Below are 17,022 nucleotides of genomic sequence, written 5' to 3' on the forward strand. Positions count from 1 at the left end.
CCTCTCACTGTTGTGGCCTCTCCCGTTTTGGAGCACAGGCTCCGGACGTGCAGGCCCAGCGGCCATGGCTCACGGGCCCAGCCGCTCTGTGGCATGTGGGATCCTCCCGGACCGGGGCACGAACCCGTGTCCCCTGCATCGGCAGGCGGACTCCCAACCACTGCGCCACCAGGGAAGCCCTCCTGACCTATTTTAAACCACAGATCAATAACCTTTCCATTTTGTACTTAAATTTCCATACCTTGTAAACAATAATCAAATAACAATAACACTAACATTACTAAATTTATTCTCTTTTCAACATCTCATCTAACTTTTATTGCTATTATAGCCCAGTTGAATTTCAAGGATAATACTGAAAATAGCACTGAACCAGGGAAACAGGGGAAATTCATTTGACCCCTGGATCTGCCCCTAAATAAACTGCATGATTAGAGCAAATCTGAGTGTCAATTTTCTCAAAAGCAAACTAGGAAAAAAAATATTTGCCTCAAAAGTTTGCCACAGTATTAAAATTAATTGATGTAAGTGAGGATTGTAAATTATAAAGTACTATTCCAATGTATGTTATTACTACTATGATTTTGAAAATCCCTCTATTCTATTATAGCACTGCTATTTTCAAAATGTGGTGGACTCCTCCTTTGGGGACAAAAACAAGCTAAGTATTTCTGGACAGAATTTGCAATATATAATCCTTCCAAGTAAAGTAACAGGCTGAGACAAACATTGTTTGGATACTCCTTTTCTGTATTGGCAATTCTCTTTTCAAAATGAAAGTTTATTAACAAATATGTAAGATTCTCATTAAAATGAATTTATGTGCCCATGAGATGCTCAAAATCTAAAATTAAAAATAGGATATTTTATACATATAAAAGAAGTATAGCCATGCTTCTTTCTTTCAACCACTGCCATTAAAAGAATTTCTTTCGTATTGAAATTATTTATCAAACTGTTAGAGGTTTTGTACACAGGTTTAGTTGACCACTAGCAATAAAGGAACATGAATTCTAGCTGTTAAATCTAAAAACCATAAATGGATAGAAATGTTACTCAAACTTCTAACTTTATCACCTTGTTTCAACCCAAACACTGCTCTTAAGTTGTCCATTCTCAAGATATGTCCCATGTTTGTTAAGAATTTCAGACACAACACATACACATTAGCAAATCTAGTATCCATTATGAAGTTACCTAGAAAATCCTGTTTTACATGTGAATTAGGCTTTCACTAGGAATTAGTATAAGCCATAATGACAAATCTTACATAATGCATTCGTTTATTTTCTTCTGAAAAGTCAGATCTTATATTTCCTTGATGCTAAAATCTTATAAAACATTTCTTGCTGTCTTTTTTTCCTCTGTGCTTAGCTTAACACAATGCATGCCCTATAAATGTCTCTGAGCCTTTAACTAAAAATTAACTTTTAAAACATGTCAAAATAAATTAGGAGGTCTCATCTTCATTTTTTATTGTTTTCAGCACCGAGTCTTCTCCCAAAATTTTACATAGTTCATTGAGTCTCTGCTGCATTTTGGGAATTCCAGCTAGCTGAGATTCTAGCTTTTGTTTTTCTTCACTTAGTGTTAAACGAATAGCAGTGTCCAATTGTTCAAAGCGCCAACCTCCTTCACCATCAAACTGTAATAAATGAGTGTGGTATTTCCTGCATAATCAAAATGAAATAATATTATTAGCAATAATTACAAAAAGCCATTTTAGTTATAGATTTATCATTCTAATTGATATCCAAAGGCAAATTTTAAGTAAGGTGCCTATTTTACATTTGATTTTCAAGAATCCCTCAAGAGGTAAAATATTGTGAATTGTTTTACTCCAAAAGTCATTAGTCTAGCCTCTAGGAAGTTCTATTGCTTGTATTAAATTTATTTTATATTGTGAATATACATGAATTGCAAAGGAAGACATACTGTTGCATTTATTTATATTCATAGCCCAGTATGAATAAATATCAAAGCACACTTAGAATGGGAATAAGGAAAGGAAGCAGAGGGAAGAAAGTAAAAATTTAAAAGGCTATTAAAAAAATAACTAAGAAAAATAAAGGAAATACAATACCAATTCATTAGTACACTATCCTTTGGGAATGAGTTAGTCAACATAAATAAAAATTTCTCAAAAATTAAAGTTTTAAAACATTAAAAAAAAGGAACTGATAGAAATCTTCAGCTATCAATACTTCCATGCTTTCATATAATTTAATCTCTTTTCTCATGGCTCAAGTTCATAATTAGGAACTTCAGAGAGGTATAGAGATGACTTTATTGATGAGACAGAAGGCAGTTCACCTTCTCCTAAATGAAGGCTAAGGTCACCAATCTCTGGGAATTGTGGGGTGTGTGTAAAAAGGGTAATCTGGCAGAGCTGTCCTTGCATGGCTGAGCCACTGCATTTTGTCACTATGCTGAAGAGGCACATGTTCTTATGTGTCCTCAGTTTTTTCTCTTACAGTTTTTCTCACTTCTTGCCCTCTTTTAAGCTCTCATCAGTCATTATTTACTATGATCAGTGGGGGTATATCAAATAGCTTTTACCTCCATTTTTAAACTGAGATATGATTCATATACCATAAATTCATCCTTTTAAAATGTAAAATTCAATGATTTTTGGTATGTTTACAAGCTCATGCAACCATCAGCACTATCCAATTCCAGAATAGTTTCTTCACCCCAAAAAGAAAGCTCATACACATTAGCAGTCCCTCCCAATTTCTCCTTCTGCTCATCCCCTGCCAACCACCAATCTCCTTTATGTCTCTATGGATTTTTCTGTTCTGGACATTTCATATATATGGACTCATACAAAATGTGGCTTTTTGTGACTGACTTCTTCTACCCAACAAAATGATTTCAAAGTTCATCTAGTTGTAGTGTTAGTACTTCATTCATTTTTATGGCTGAATAATATTCTATTGTATACACATTTTATCCATTCACCAATTGATAGAAATTTGGGTTTCATCCCATTTTGTTTGGGTGGTTTCAACATGCTGTAAGATGGGGAAGCTAAACTAAGTTAAACTATGTCTAAAAGAGTAAATATCACTCTCAAGCTGAAGGCTGAAGTTCATATGTTTGATAACATATGACAGAGATTAATCTTTTCCATATGCTTTTGAGTAATTATCTTTAGGGTTTTAAGTTTTCCAAAAATTTGACCTCACAATGGGTGGGACCTGACAAAAATTAAATTGAAAACAATGTATTCCTAAATCAAGGGAAAAAATTTAAATGTGACAAAAGTGCTATTAAAATATGAGAGCTAAAACAAAAGTAATGGAAAAACAAAAGAAGGATGGTGATATAAGAGAAATAATAGTAAAAAAATCATTTTGTTTATTACATTCTCAACTTCTCTTGGGCTTTCCTAACCTTTGATCTACAACCAGGAGCAATTTTAAAACACAGTAGTTCAGATCTTGAGCAACTTCCATCTTCAATTTATATTGGAGGTTTGGCTCATCACTCTGGTCCTACAACATTATTTGGTTTTTACATGGGGGAAGAAACTGTATAGGTGTTTCATGACCTGATATTCAAAGGTGTGTTCTATATCATGGGCTAAAATAATATTTCAGAGTTTATCTTAGTCAGAGGAATTTAAAAGAAACTACTATTTTAACAGAGCCTCATTGGAAATAATCTGCAGACATTCTACACAAATAAGATAAACCACTGGATAGTGATAATTATAAAACTGTAATTCTATTCAAGAATCAGATAATTTAATAAACTTCTATAATTTTTGACCTCTTCTGATACTGGTATTGATTTTCATCTTTACAATCAACAATTACCCATTTGTTGTTATGGAGGAAAATATAATATATATTTTTCCTTTTCTGAAATCTTTTCAGGTAAAATAAGAATTTCATGTAGGAAGAAAGGATAATCAGAAATAATAGGTTTCTACAACGTAAAATGACTAAACTAGTTCATAAAGCAGAACTAATGCGCTTTTCAGTTTACGGGGAAATATACTATGGGTAGCTGCAATTAAAAACATGTTTTTCTTGTTAGAAAGTATAAAATTGATTTTATTATTTGTTTAAAAAATTGTCCACTACCTACCTATTTGAATGGACAAAATCCAGAATACTGACAACACCAAATGTAAAGCTGTGGACCCATAGGAACTCTCTTTCATTGCTGGTGGTAATGAAAAATGGTAGAGCTACTTTGGAAGAGAGTTTTGCAGTTTCTTACAAAACTAAACATACTCTTAACAGTATGATCCAGTAACGGAACGCCTTGATATTTACCCAAAGGACTTGATAGAACTCATGTCCACACAAAAACCTGCATATGAATGTTTACAACAGCTTTATTCATAATTGCTAAAACTTGGAGGCAACCAAATGTCCTTCAGTAGGTGAATGGATAAACAAACTGTGACATCAAAACAGTGGAATATCATTCAGCACTAAAAAGAAATGAGCTAGCAAGCCATGAAAAGACATGGAGGAAAATTAAATGATTATCATCACCAAGTTAAAGAAACCAATTTGAAAAGGCCACATACTGTATGGTTCCAGGTATATGACATTCTGGAAAAGGAAAAACTGTGGAAACATTAAAGATGAGTGGTTTCTAGGTGTTGCGGAGGGAGGGATAAATAAGCAGAGCACAGAGGATTTTTAGAGCAGTGAAAATATTCTATATAATACTATAATGATAGATACATGTAATTATAAATTTGTCCAAACCCACAGACTGCACAACACTAAGTGAACCCTAATGTAAATTATGGACTTTGGATGATAATGATGTGTCAGTATAGGTTCATCAATTGTAACAATTATACCACTCTGGTGGGGGATGTTGATAATGGGGGAGGCTATGCATGTTTGGGCAGAGAGTATAAGGCATATTTCTGTTCCTTTCAATTTTTTTGTGAACCTAAAACTAAAAAAAAGTCTTAAAAACAACAATACCAACAACAACAACAAAAACTTCTTTGTTCTTAAATTAAGAAAAAAATGGCTGAATATGCTTCCAATGCCTCTTTAGGCTACTTGAATAGGAACTAAATGACAGGAAGGCATAATAAACCCATTGATAAAAGTCAGAAAAACACCAAGACTAAGAGCCAGAAAGGACTCAAGAGTTCATCTGGCCTGGTTCCACAGGCATATGTCATGACTGTCTTAAACCAGTTCCTATTGGTTTTATCCAAGGGGAAATCAGAGCAATCACACTCATTGACATGGACTCTACCTCATCCTGGACTAGATCCAGACTGCCTCTGGGGAGACTGGCAAATCAGGGTCCTATCACTCCAGATGCTAATTAATTCTTTAACAACAGAGAGACAAACTACAAAATTCTGTAGAAAGGGTCACTTCATGAAATCCTCTATTTTCAGGTAAACTATCTGAGGAAAGAAAAATATGAAAAATATGAATGTTTAAATAAAGTGTGAAATAGATTATTATCTTCTCTATAGAAGTAGAATTCAGTCAAAGAAGGTTGAACAATTAAAGCCTGATCTGCATGGAATGCTCAGCTTACTCACAATTTTAAAGTAAACATTTCTATAAGGTAGAGGGTCTGGAAAGGCTTCAAAGACCCAAAGGCTTTAACTCAAATAAAGCTTGCTACTTAGTCTAGGTTTGAAGTCGTGTATATAATGACAGATTTGGCATAAATGTGATCAGCCACATGCCAAAGAATGCTCCAGTCAGAGAGAGAGGAAGAATCCTTCCTGTCCCTTGGGAAATAGGAGGCCAAAGCATATAGAGTCCATTATATCGTTACTAACTTGTCAAAGGAAAAGATTTTGATTTATGAATTAGAAATGCGAATGTAGAGATAGAACTCAGTGTGAATGAAAAAGTGTTTTTATGATTTATGCATGAGATACATTTTGAGTTCCTTAAATACGTAGAGCAATATAGTAGAGTATAGGGAGTATGATCACAGTAAATTACTTTTCTCATTTTTCTAGCTCTCAGTTTCTTCATCTGTATAATGGGAATAATTAGACTACCTGTACTCTATAGTGTTGTTATTAGGCTTAAATAAAATGAGCCTGGAATAGAATAGGTGCTGAATCGGCATTAGCAATTATTATTATGATGATGAATCAAGAAAAAAGTAGGGGAATGATAAAAATGGTATCATAATTTTTTAAAAAGGAAAAATACCATTAGGTTTTTTTTTTCTCCTGCCCATTTTTGGATTGGGTTGTTTGTTTTTTTTAATATTGAGCTGCATGAGCTGTTTATATATTTGGAGATTAATCCTTTGTCCATTGATTCGTTTGCAAATTTTTTCTCCCATTCTCAGGGTTGTCTTTTTGTCTTGTTTGTAGTGTCCTTTGGTTTACAAAAACTTTTAAGTTTCATTAGGTTCCCATTTGTTAATTTTTCTTTTTATTTCCATTACTCTAAGAGGTGGATCAAAAAAGAACTTGCTGTGATTTATGTCAAACAGTGTTCTTCCTATGTTTTCCTCTAAGAGTTTTACAGTGTCCGGTCTTACATTTAGGTCTCTAATCCATTTTGAGTTTATTTTTGTGTATGGTGTTAGGGAGTGTTCTAATTTCATTCTTTTACATGTAGCTGTCCAGTTTTCCCAGCACCACTTATTAAAGAGACAGTCTTTTCTCCATTGTATATCCTTGCCTCCTTTGCCATAGATTAGTTGACCATAGGTGGGTGGGTTTATCTCTGGGCTTTTTATCCTGTTCTATTGATCTATATTTCTGTTTTTCTGCCAGTACCATATTGTCTTGATTACTGTAGCTTTGAGGTATAACCTGAAGTCAGTGAGTCTGATTCCTACAGCTCTGTTTTTGACCCTCAAGACCATTTTGGCTATTCCAGGTCTTTTGTGTCTCCATACAAATTTTAAGGTTTTTTTGTTCTAGTTCTGTTAAAAATGCCATTGTTAATTTGATAGGGATTGCATTGAATCTGTAGATTGCTATGGGTAGTAGAGTCATTTTCACAATATTGATTCTTCCACTCCAAGAACATGGTATATCTCTCCATCTGTTTGTATCATCTTTAACTTCTTTACTCAGTGTCTTATAGTTTTCTGCATACAGGTCTTTTGTCTCCCTAGGTAGGTTTATTCTTAGGTCTTTTATTCTTTTTGTTACAATGGTAAATGGGAGTGTTTCCTTAATTTCTCTTTCAGATTTTTCATCATTAGTGTATAGGAATGCAAGCGATTTCTGGGCATTAATTTTGTATCCTGCTACTTTACCAAATTCATTGATTAGCTCTAGTAATTTTCTGGTGGCATCTTTAGGATTCTTTATATATAGTATCATGTCATCTGCAAACAATGACAGTTTTACTTCTTCTTTTCCAATTTGTATTCCTTTTATTTCTTTTTCTTCTCTGATTGCTGTGGCTAGGACTTCCAAAACTATTTTGAAAAGTACTGGTGAGAGTGGACATTCTTGTCTTGTTCCTGATCTTAGAGGAAATGTTTTCAATTTTTCACCATTGAGAATGATGTTTGCTGTGGGTTTGTCATATATGGCCTTTATTATGTTGAGGTAGGTTCCCTCTAGGCCCACTTTCTGGAGAGTTTTTATAATAAATGGGTGTTGAATTTTGTCAAAAGCTTTTTCTGCATCTATTGAGATAATTATATTGTTTTTCTTCTTCAATTTGTTAATATGGTATATCACATTGATTGATTTGCGTATATTGAAGAATCCTTGCATCCCTGCTCATGGTGTATGATACTTTTAATGTGCTGTTGGATTCTGTTTGCTAGTATTTTGTTGAGGATTTTTGCATCTACATTCATCAGTGATATTGGTCTGTAATTTTCTTTTTTTGTAGTATCTTTATCTGGTTTTAGTATCAGGGTGATGGTGGCCTCATAGAATGAGTTTGGGACTGTTCCTTCCTCTGCAATTTTTTGGAAGAGTTTGAGAAGGATGGGTGTTAGCTCTTCTCTAAATGTTTGATAGAATTCACCTGTGACACCATCTGGTACTGGGCTTTCGTTTTTTGGAAGATTTTTAATCACAGTCTTAATTTCAGTGCTTGTGATCGGTCTGTTCATATTTTCTATTTCTTCCTTGTTCAGTCTTGGAAGGTTATACCTGTCTAAGGATTTGTCCATTTCTTCAAGGTTGCCCATTTTATTGGCATAGAGTTGCTTGTAGTAGTCTCTTGGGATGCTTTGTATTTCTGCAGTGTCAGTTGTAACTTCTCCTTTTTCATTTCTAATTTTATTGATTTGAGTCCTCTCCTTCCTTTTCTTGATGAGTCTGGCTAATGGTTTATCAATTTTGTTTATCTTCTCAAAGAACTAGTTTTTAGTTTTATTGATTTTTGCTACTGTCTTTTGTTTCTATTTCATTTATTTCTGCTGTGATATTTATGATTTCTTTCCTTCTACTAACTTTGGGGGTTTTTTTGTTCTTCTTTCTCTAGTTGCTTTAGGTGTAAGGTTAGGTTGTTTATTTGAGATGTTTGTTGTTTCTTGAGGTAGGCTTGTATTGCTATAAACTTCCGTCTTAGAACTGCTTTTGCTGCATCCCATAGGTTTTGGATCGTCATGTTTTTATTGTCATTTCGCTCTAGGTATTTTATGATTTCCTCTTTGATTTCTTCAGTGATCTCTTGGTTATTTAGTAACGTATTGTTTAGCCTCCATGTGTTTGTGTTTCTTACTTTTTTTTCCCTGTAATTGATTTCTAATCTCATACAATTGTGGTCAGAAAAGATGCGTGATATGATTTCAATTTTCTTAAATTTACTGAGGCTTGATTTGTGACCCAAGATGTGATCTATTCTGGAGAATGTTCCATGTGCACTTGAGAAGAAAGTGTAATCTGCTGTTTTTGGATGGAATGTCCTATAAATATCAATTAAATCTATCTGGTGTATTGTGTCATATAAAGCTTCTGTTTCCTTATTTATTTTCATTTTGGATAATCTATCCATTAGTGTAAGTGAGGTGTTAAAGTCCCTCACTATTATTGTGTTACTGTCCATTTCCTCTTTTAGAGCTGTTAGCATTTGCCTTATGTATTGAGGTGCTCCTATGTTGGATGCATATATATTTATAATTGTTATATCTTCTTCTTGGATTGATCCCTTGATAATTATGTAGTGTCCTTCCTTGTGTCTTGTAACATTCTTTATTTTAAAGTCTATTTTATCTGATATGAGTATAGCTAGTCCAGCTTTCTTTTGATTTCCATTTGCATGGAATATCTTTTTCCATCCCCTCACTTTCAGTCTGTACATGTCCCTCAGTCTGAAGTGGGTCTCTTGTAGACAGCATATATATGGGTCTTGTTTTTGTATCCATTCAGCGAGCCTGTGTCTTTTGGTTGGAACATTTAATTCATTCATGTTTAAGGTAATTATTGATATATAAGTTCCTATTACCATTTTCTTAATTGTTTTTGGTTGTTTTTGTAGGTCCTTTTCTTCTCTTGTGTTTCCCACTTAGAGTAGTTCCTTTAGCATTTGTTTTAGAGCTGGTTTGGTGGTGTTGAATTCTCTTAGCTTTTGCTTGTCTGTAAAGCTTTTGATTTCTCCATCGAATCTGAATGAGATCCTTGCTGGGTAGAGTAATCTTGGTTGTAGGTTATTCCCTTTCATCACTTTAAATATGTCATGCCACTCCCTTCTGGCTTGTAGAGTTTCTGTTGAGAAATCAGCTGTTAAACTTATGGGAGTTCCCCTGTATGTTATTTGTCGTTTTTCCCTTGCTGCTTTCAATACTTTTTCTTTGTCTTTAATTTTTGCCAATTTGATTACTATGTGTCTTGGAGTCTTTCTCATTGGGTTTATCCTGTATGGGACTCTCTACACTTCCTGGACTTGGGTGGCTATTTCCTTTCCCATGTTATAGAAGTTTTCAACTATAATCTCTTCAAATATTTTCTTGGGTCCTTTCACTCTCTCTTCTCCTACTGGGACCCCTATAATGCGAATATTTTTGCATTTAATGTTGTCCCAGAGGTCTCTTAGGCTGTCTTCATTTCTTTTCATTCTTTTTTCTTTATTCTGTTCCTCAGCAGTGAATTCCACCATTCTGTCTTCCAGGTCACTTATCCCTTCTTCTGCCTCAGTTATTCTGCTATTGATTCCTTCTAGTGTATTTTTCATTTCAGTTATTGTACTGTTCATCTCTGTTTGTTTGTTCTTTAATTCTTCTAGGTCTTTATTAAACATTTCTTGCATCTTCTCAATCTTTGCCTTCATTCTTTTTCTGAGGTCCTGGATCATCTTCACTATCATTATTCTGAATTCTTTTTCTGTAAGGTTGCCTATCTCCACTTCATTTAGTTGTTTTTCTGGGGTTTTATCTTGTTCCTTCATCTGGTACATAGCCCTCTGCTTTTTCATCTTGTCTATCTGTCCGTGAACATGGTTTTTGTTTCACAGGCTGCAGGATTATAGTTCTTCTTGCTTTTGCTGTCTGCCCTCTGGTGGATGAGGCTATCTAAGAGGCTTGTGCAAGTTTCCTGATGGGAGGGCCCATTAGTTTTATGAAATATTATTTATAAAACATTTTTGTTCATTTTTCCTTAAAACAAAGCAAAAACAACCATGCTTTATTTTCCTGTGCTTTCTCCAACTTAATCATTTGGAGGGATATCAAGTTGTGGTATTTCTTTTTCCTGGATATTTAAAAAAGAACTAAAAAGATGATGTAAATTATGTAATATATTCTTTCCCAGTGTATGCTATGGAATAATGACTGTTTCGGTTTTAAAAAATCAGTGGATTTTTCTACTTCCTTGCAGAATTATTGGAATGTGATGATAATTTTCAAAACATTTATTGTTATAATGTTAGGTTTGGTGTACCTTTTGTTCTTCCATTACTTTTATTTTAGCTCTCATATTTTAATAGCAGTATTTTCACATTTCAATTTTTCCCTTGACATAGAAATACATTGTTTTCAATTTAATTTTGGTAAGGTCCCACCCATTGGGCAGTCAAATTTTTGGAAATCTTAAAAGCCTAAAGATAGTTACTCAGAAGTATACAGAAAAGATCACTAATCTCTGTCATATGTTATCAAATACATAAACTTCATCCTTTAGCTTGAGATTGATTTTACTCTTTTAGACATAGTTTAACGTTAAGAGAAATACAGGCAGAAAATAACTGAAATGTCTTATGCTCTATAGTAAAAACTTTGGCAAAGTTATTCTTTCAGAAATATAAAGAAAAATCATCTATCATAAATGAGCATTGGAAACACTTACCAAAGAGAAGGCCTGTGTGTTATAGAAAGTAAGGAAATTCCAGCCCCTTTCGCAGCCTGAAATATCTTTCCTTCAACATCAATGCTGACAGCGCTGGTGCATTCATCCAGCAATGCATATTTTGGTCTTAAAAATAAGCACAAATACATTAAAATTTTTCATTTTGAATTATAAATCTTTCTTTGGGCAATATGAGCTGCAAGGTTAACAATTTTAAAGGAGCAAAAGAGAAAAATGACAATATTAATGGTGATAAATAATAAAGCAAAAAAGAAGTCATTACCCCTCTTCAGACTAGAATTTCATATTTTCTTAGATTTTACTTTTTTAATTAATTTTTATTGGAGTATAGTTGCTTTACAATGTTGTGTTAGTTTCTACTGTACAGCAAAGTGAATCAGCCATATGTATACATATATCCCCTCTTTTTTGGCTCTCCTTCCCATTTAGGTCACTACAGAGCAATGAGCAGTTTCTTGAGCTATACAGTAGGTTCTCATTAGTTATCTATTTTATTATCAATAATGGATATATGTCAATTCCAATCTCCCAATTTATCCCATCCCCCTTTTCCCCCTTGGTGTCCATATATTTGTTCTCTACATCTCTTCTTAGATTTTAAAATAGATTTTTTGATACCTGCTCATAATACAATATGCTTTATTGCAGATGGGTGAATCGTGAATATGAGGCAGAGGAAAAATAAGACAGTTTACTGAATGCACTTTCCTGCAGCACGCAGGTTCATTCTTGGTGACAAGGTTCTGACTAATTAACACAGAAAATACATTACACATAGTAGCTAACTATCAAACAGGTCACAATCCTGTTGGCAAACATTTATTGAGAAGATAATTTTATCAACAATGTGAGTACCTAATCACAATTAATGGAATTTCATTGATCGAAGACCCTACAAAAGTAAGTATGCTTAATCTGACAAATTTAGAGTAGGTATTTAACCTAGTAACTTTGAGACCATTTTCTTAAGGAAAAAAATCAGTAAATATTTTTCTGATTATACTCAACAATTTTATTTCCTAGCTCAATTTTTACTCTGGAAATGATTGTTTACTACTATCAGAGGCACCTATTATTTGCCACCATTTCCTCCTGATAACTCTCTCCCTTTCATTTTCACCCCACAGCTCTTTATCTTTTTTTCCTTTTCTCTGTTTTCTTTCAAGCCTGTCCGGGCTTATTTGGTACTCAGTAGCATGACTTAGTTTTGTTAATGGGACCAAAGGTCAACTCATGCCTGTCATTTATTGTTTATTTCAGGGTTGAAAATCAGTACCAAGTATTTACCAGGACAACTTCCTCTGAAGAAATTCTGATATTTTAGAATAAATGCCAATGAAAGTCCAGGACCAGATGGCTTCACAGGAGAATTCTACCAAACATACAAAGAAGAACTTACACTGATCCATCCCAAACTCTTCCAAAAAGTTGAAGAGGAGAGGACACTCCCAAAGATATTCTAACGAAGCCACCATCACTGTGATACCAAAAGCAGACAAAGACACCACCAAAAAAGAAAATTACAGGCCAACAACTTTGGTGAATGTAGACATAAAAATTCTCAAAAAATTAGCAAACCTAATCCAACAACACATTAAAAAATTCATACACCACAACTACGTGGGATTCATCCCAAGTTCACAAGGATGGTTCAACATAAGCAAATCAATCAACGAAATACACCACATCAGCAAAAAAAAGATAAAACCACATGATCATCTTGAAAAATGCAGAAAAAGCATTTGACAAAATTCAACATCCATTCATGATAAAATCACCACCACTATTATTCAACATAGTTTTGGAAGTACTGGCCACAGCAATCAGAGAAGAGAAAGAAATAAAAGGAATACAAATTGGAAAAGAAGTAAAACTGTCACTGTTTGCAGATGACATGATACTATACATAGAGAATCCTAAAGATGATACCAGAAAACTAGAAGGAGTAATCAGTAAATTTGGTAAAATAGCAGGATACAAATGAATGCACAGAAATCTCTTGCATTCCTATACACTAATGATCAAAAATCTGAAAGAGAAATTAAGGAAACACTCCCATTTACCACTGCAACAAAAAGAATAAAATACCTAGGAATAAACCTACCTAAGGAGATCAAAGACCTGTATGCAGAAAACTATAAGACACTGATGAAAGGAATTAAAGATGATACAAACAGATGGAGAGATATACCATGTTCTTGGATTGGAAGAATAAACATTGTGAAAATGACTATACTACCTAAACCAATCTAGAGATCCAAGGCAATCCCTATCAAACTACCAATGGCATTATTCACAGAACTAGAACAAAAAATTTCACAATTTGTATGGAAACACAAAAGACACCAAATAGCCAAAGCAATCTTGAGAAAGAAAAACGAAGCTGGAGGAATGAGGCTCCCTGACTTCAGACTATACTACAAAGCTACAGTAATCCAAACAGTATGGTACTGGCACAAAACTAGAACTATAGATCAATGGAACAGGATAGAAAGCCCAGAGATAAACCCATGCACATATGGTCAACTTATCTTTGATAAAGGAGGCAAGAATATAAAATGGAGAAAAGACAGCCTCTTCAATAAGTGGTGCTGGGAAAACTGGAAAGCCAAATGTAAAAGAATGAAATTAGAACACTCCCTAACACCATACACAAAAATAAAATCAAAATGGATTAAAGACCTAAATGTAAGGCCAGACACCATAAAACCCTGAGAGGAAAACATAGGCAGAACACTCTATGCCATAAATCACAGCAAGATCCTTTTTGACTCACCACCTAGAGAAATGGAAATAAAAACAAAAATAAACAAATGGGACCTAATGAAACTTAAAAGCTGTTGCATAGCAAAGGAAACCATAAACATGACAAAAAGACAGCCCTCAGAATGGGAGAAAATATTTGCAAATGAAGCAACTGACAAAGAATTAATCTCCAAAATATACAAGCAGCTAATATAGCTCAATATCGAAAAAAAAACCAACCCCATCCACAAATGGGCAGAAGACCTAAATAGACATTTCTCCAAAGAAGATATAAAGATTGCCAACAAACATATGAAAGAATGCTCACCATCACTAATCATTAGGGAAATGCAAAATCAAAATTACAATGATGTATCACCTTACACCAGTCAGAATGGTCATCATCAAAAAATCTACAAACAGTAAGAGCTGGAGAGGGTGTGTAGAAAAGGGAACCCTCTTGCATTGTTGGTGGGAATGTAAGTTGATACAGCCACTATGGAGAACAGCATGGAGTTCTTTAAAAAACTAAAAATAGAACTACCATACTACCCAGCAATCCCACTACTGGGCATACACCCTGAGAAATCCATAATTCAAAAAGAGTCATGTACCACAATGTTCATTGAAGCACTATTTAGAATAGCCACGACATGGAAGCAATCTAAGTGTCCATTGACAGATGAATGGTTAAAGAAGATGGGCACATATATACAATGGAATATTAGCCATAAAAAGAAATGAAATTGAGTTATATGTAGCAAGGTGGATGGACCTAGAGTCTGTCATACAGAGTGAAGTAAGTCAGAAAGAGAAAAACAAGTACCGTATGCTAACACATATATATGGAATCTGAAAAAAAAAAACGTTCTGAGAAACCTAAGGGCAGGACAGGAATAAAGATGCCGATGTAGAGAATGGACTTGAGGACACAGGGAAAGGGAAGGGTAAGCTGGGATGAAGTGCAAGAGTGGTATGGACATATATACACTACCAACTGTAAAATAGATAGGTAGTGGGAAGCAGCCACATAGCACAGGGAGATCAGCTCAGTGCTTTGTGTCCACCTAGAGGAGTGGGATAAGGAAGGTGGAAGGAGACGCAAGAGGGAGGGGATATTGGGATATATGTATACAAATAACTGATTCACTTTGTTATACAGCAGAAACTAGCACAACATTGTAAAGAATTATACTCCAATAAAGTTGTTAAAAAAAAGGAAAAAGTACCCCCCAAAAATAAAAATAGTAATCCTTTAAGAAAAATTAAAATCCTCTCAAAAAGAGTACACAACTTTGATACTTAATACTCCTTGTGAAAGTTCTCCATTTTAGTTAGCTCAAGTGTTCCACATTACAGCTCAAATCTTGTTATTAACCCTTTGAGAATGAGGGGAGGCACTTTCTCATTATTATACTTTTCCTTCACTCGATTTTTTAAAAATTTTACTTAAAAAATTTTATTTTATTTATTTATTTTTGGGTGCATTGGGTATTTGTTGCTGTGTGTGGGCTTTCTCATTGCAGTGGCTTCTCTTGTTGTGGAGCATGGGCTCTAGGCGTGCAGGATTCAGTAGTTGTGGCAGGTGGGCTCAGTAGTTGTGGCTTGCAGGCTCTAGAGGGCAGGCTCAGTAGTTGTAGTGCACGGGCTCAGTTGCTCCACAGCATGTGGAATCTTCCCACACCAGGGCTCAAACCCGTGTCCCCTGCATTGGCAGGTGGATTCTTAACCACTGTGCCACCAGGGAAACCCTATTTTTACTTTTTATTGAAGTATAGTTGATTTACTATGTTGTGTTGATCATTGCTGTACAGCAAAGTGATTCAGATACACACACACACACACACACACACACACACACACACACTTTTTTTTCCCCCTCAGCCACGCTGCGTGGCATGTGGGATCTTAGTTCCCTGACCAGGGATCGAACCCGCACCCCCTGCATTGGAAGCATGGAGGCTTAACCACTGGACTGCCAGGGAAGTCCCTATACTTTTTTTTTTTTTTTTGCGGTACGCGGGCCTCTCACTGTTGTGGCCTCTCCCGTTGCAGAGCACAGGATCCAGACGTGCAGGCCCAGCAGCCATGGTTCACGGGCCCAGCCGCTCCATGGCATGTGGGATCTTCCCGGACCAGGGCACGAACCCGCATCCCCTGCATCGGCAGGAGGATTCTTAACCACTGCACCACCAAGGAAGCCCCTATACATTCTTTTTTGATATTCTTTTTCATTATGGTTTATCACAGGATATTGAATATAGTTCTCTGTGCTATATAGTAGGACCTTGTTGTTTATCCATTCTATATATAAAGCTTACATCTGCTAATCCCAACTTCTTACTCCATCCCTCCCCCAGCCCCTCCCCCTTGGCAACTACCAGTCTGTTCTTTCTGTCTGTGAGTCTGTTTCCATTTCATAGAAGAGTTCATTTGTGTGATATTTTAGATTTCACATATAAATGACATCATATGGTATTTGTTTTTCTCTTTCTGACTTACTTCCCTTAGTATGATAATCTCTAGTTGCATCCATGTTGCTGCAAATGGCATTATTTCATTCTTTTTTATGCCTGAGTAGTATTCCACTGCATATATGTACCACATCTTCTTTATCCATTCATCTGTTGATGGGCATTTAGGTTGTTTCCATGTCTTGGCTATTGTGAATAGTGCTGCTATCAACACAGGGGTTCATGTATCTTTTTGAATTATAGTTTTGTCCAGATATATGCTCAGGAGTGGGATTGCTGAATCATATGGTAATTCTATTTTTAGTTTTCTGAGGAACCTCCATACTGTTTTCCACAGTGGCTGCACCAACTTACATTCTCACCAACAGTGCAGGTCCTTCACTGGATTTAGCAGTTCTATTTCATTTTATTTTTTTCTCAATAAATTCTGCTTTTCAACTTGCTCATCTCCCCTCAACTTTCTGTGGAGCACTAAATTCTTTCCACTGTTATAACTTTATTTTTATTCAGTACCACATTATATCCAAAATATTTTAGATACAAAAGTTTCAAGTACTT

The 17,022-nt window shown here is 35.0% G+C and overlaps 1 protein-coding gene across 4 annotated transcripts in view; it reads right to left on the bottom strand.

Moving 5' to 3' along the window:
* Positions 1 to 252: 252 nt before the first annotated feature.
* The window catches only part of ABCD2 (ATP binding cassette subfamily D member 2), a 77,627-nt gene continuing 60,857 nt past the window's right edge, over positions 253 to 17,022 (bottom strand). For 3 of the 4 annotated variants that reach the window (XM_060026164.1, XM_060026162.1, XM_060026161.1), the window contains 2 exons: positions 11,225 to 11,350; positions 253 to 1,670 (listed from right to left, as the gene is read on the bottom strand). In XM_060026164.1, the coding sequence (XP_059882147.1) occupies positions 1,451 to 1,670; positions 11,225 to 11,350 (346 nt within the window). In that variant the 3' untranslated portion in view covers positions 253 to 1,450. The remainder of the gene's footprint in view (positions 1,671 to 11,224; positions 11,351 to 17,022) is intronic. The other variant, XM_060026163.1, reaches the window with a different exon arrangement.

The sequence above is a fragment of the Delphinus delphis genome, chromosome 11 (assembly GCF_949987515.2).
Source record: "Delphinus delphis chromosome 11, mDelDel1.2, whole genome shotgun sequence".
Taxonomy (NCBI): Eukaryota; Metazoa; Chordata; class Mammalia; order Artiodactyla; family Delphinidae; genus Delphinus; species Delphinus delphis.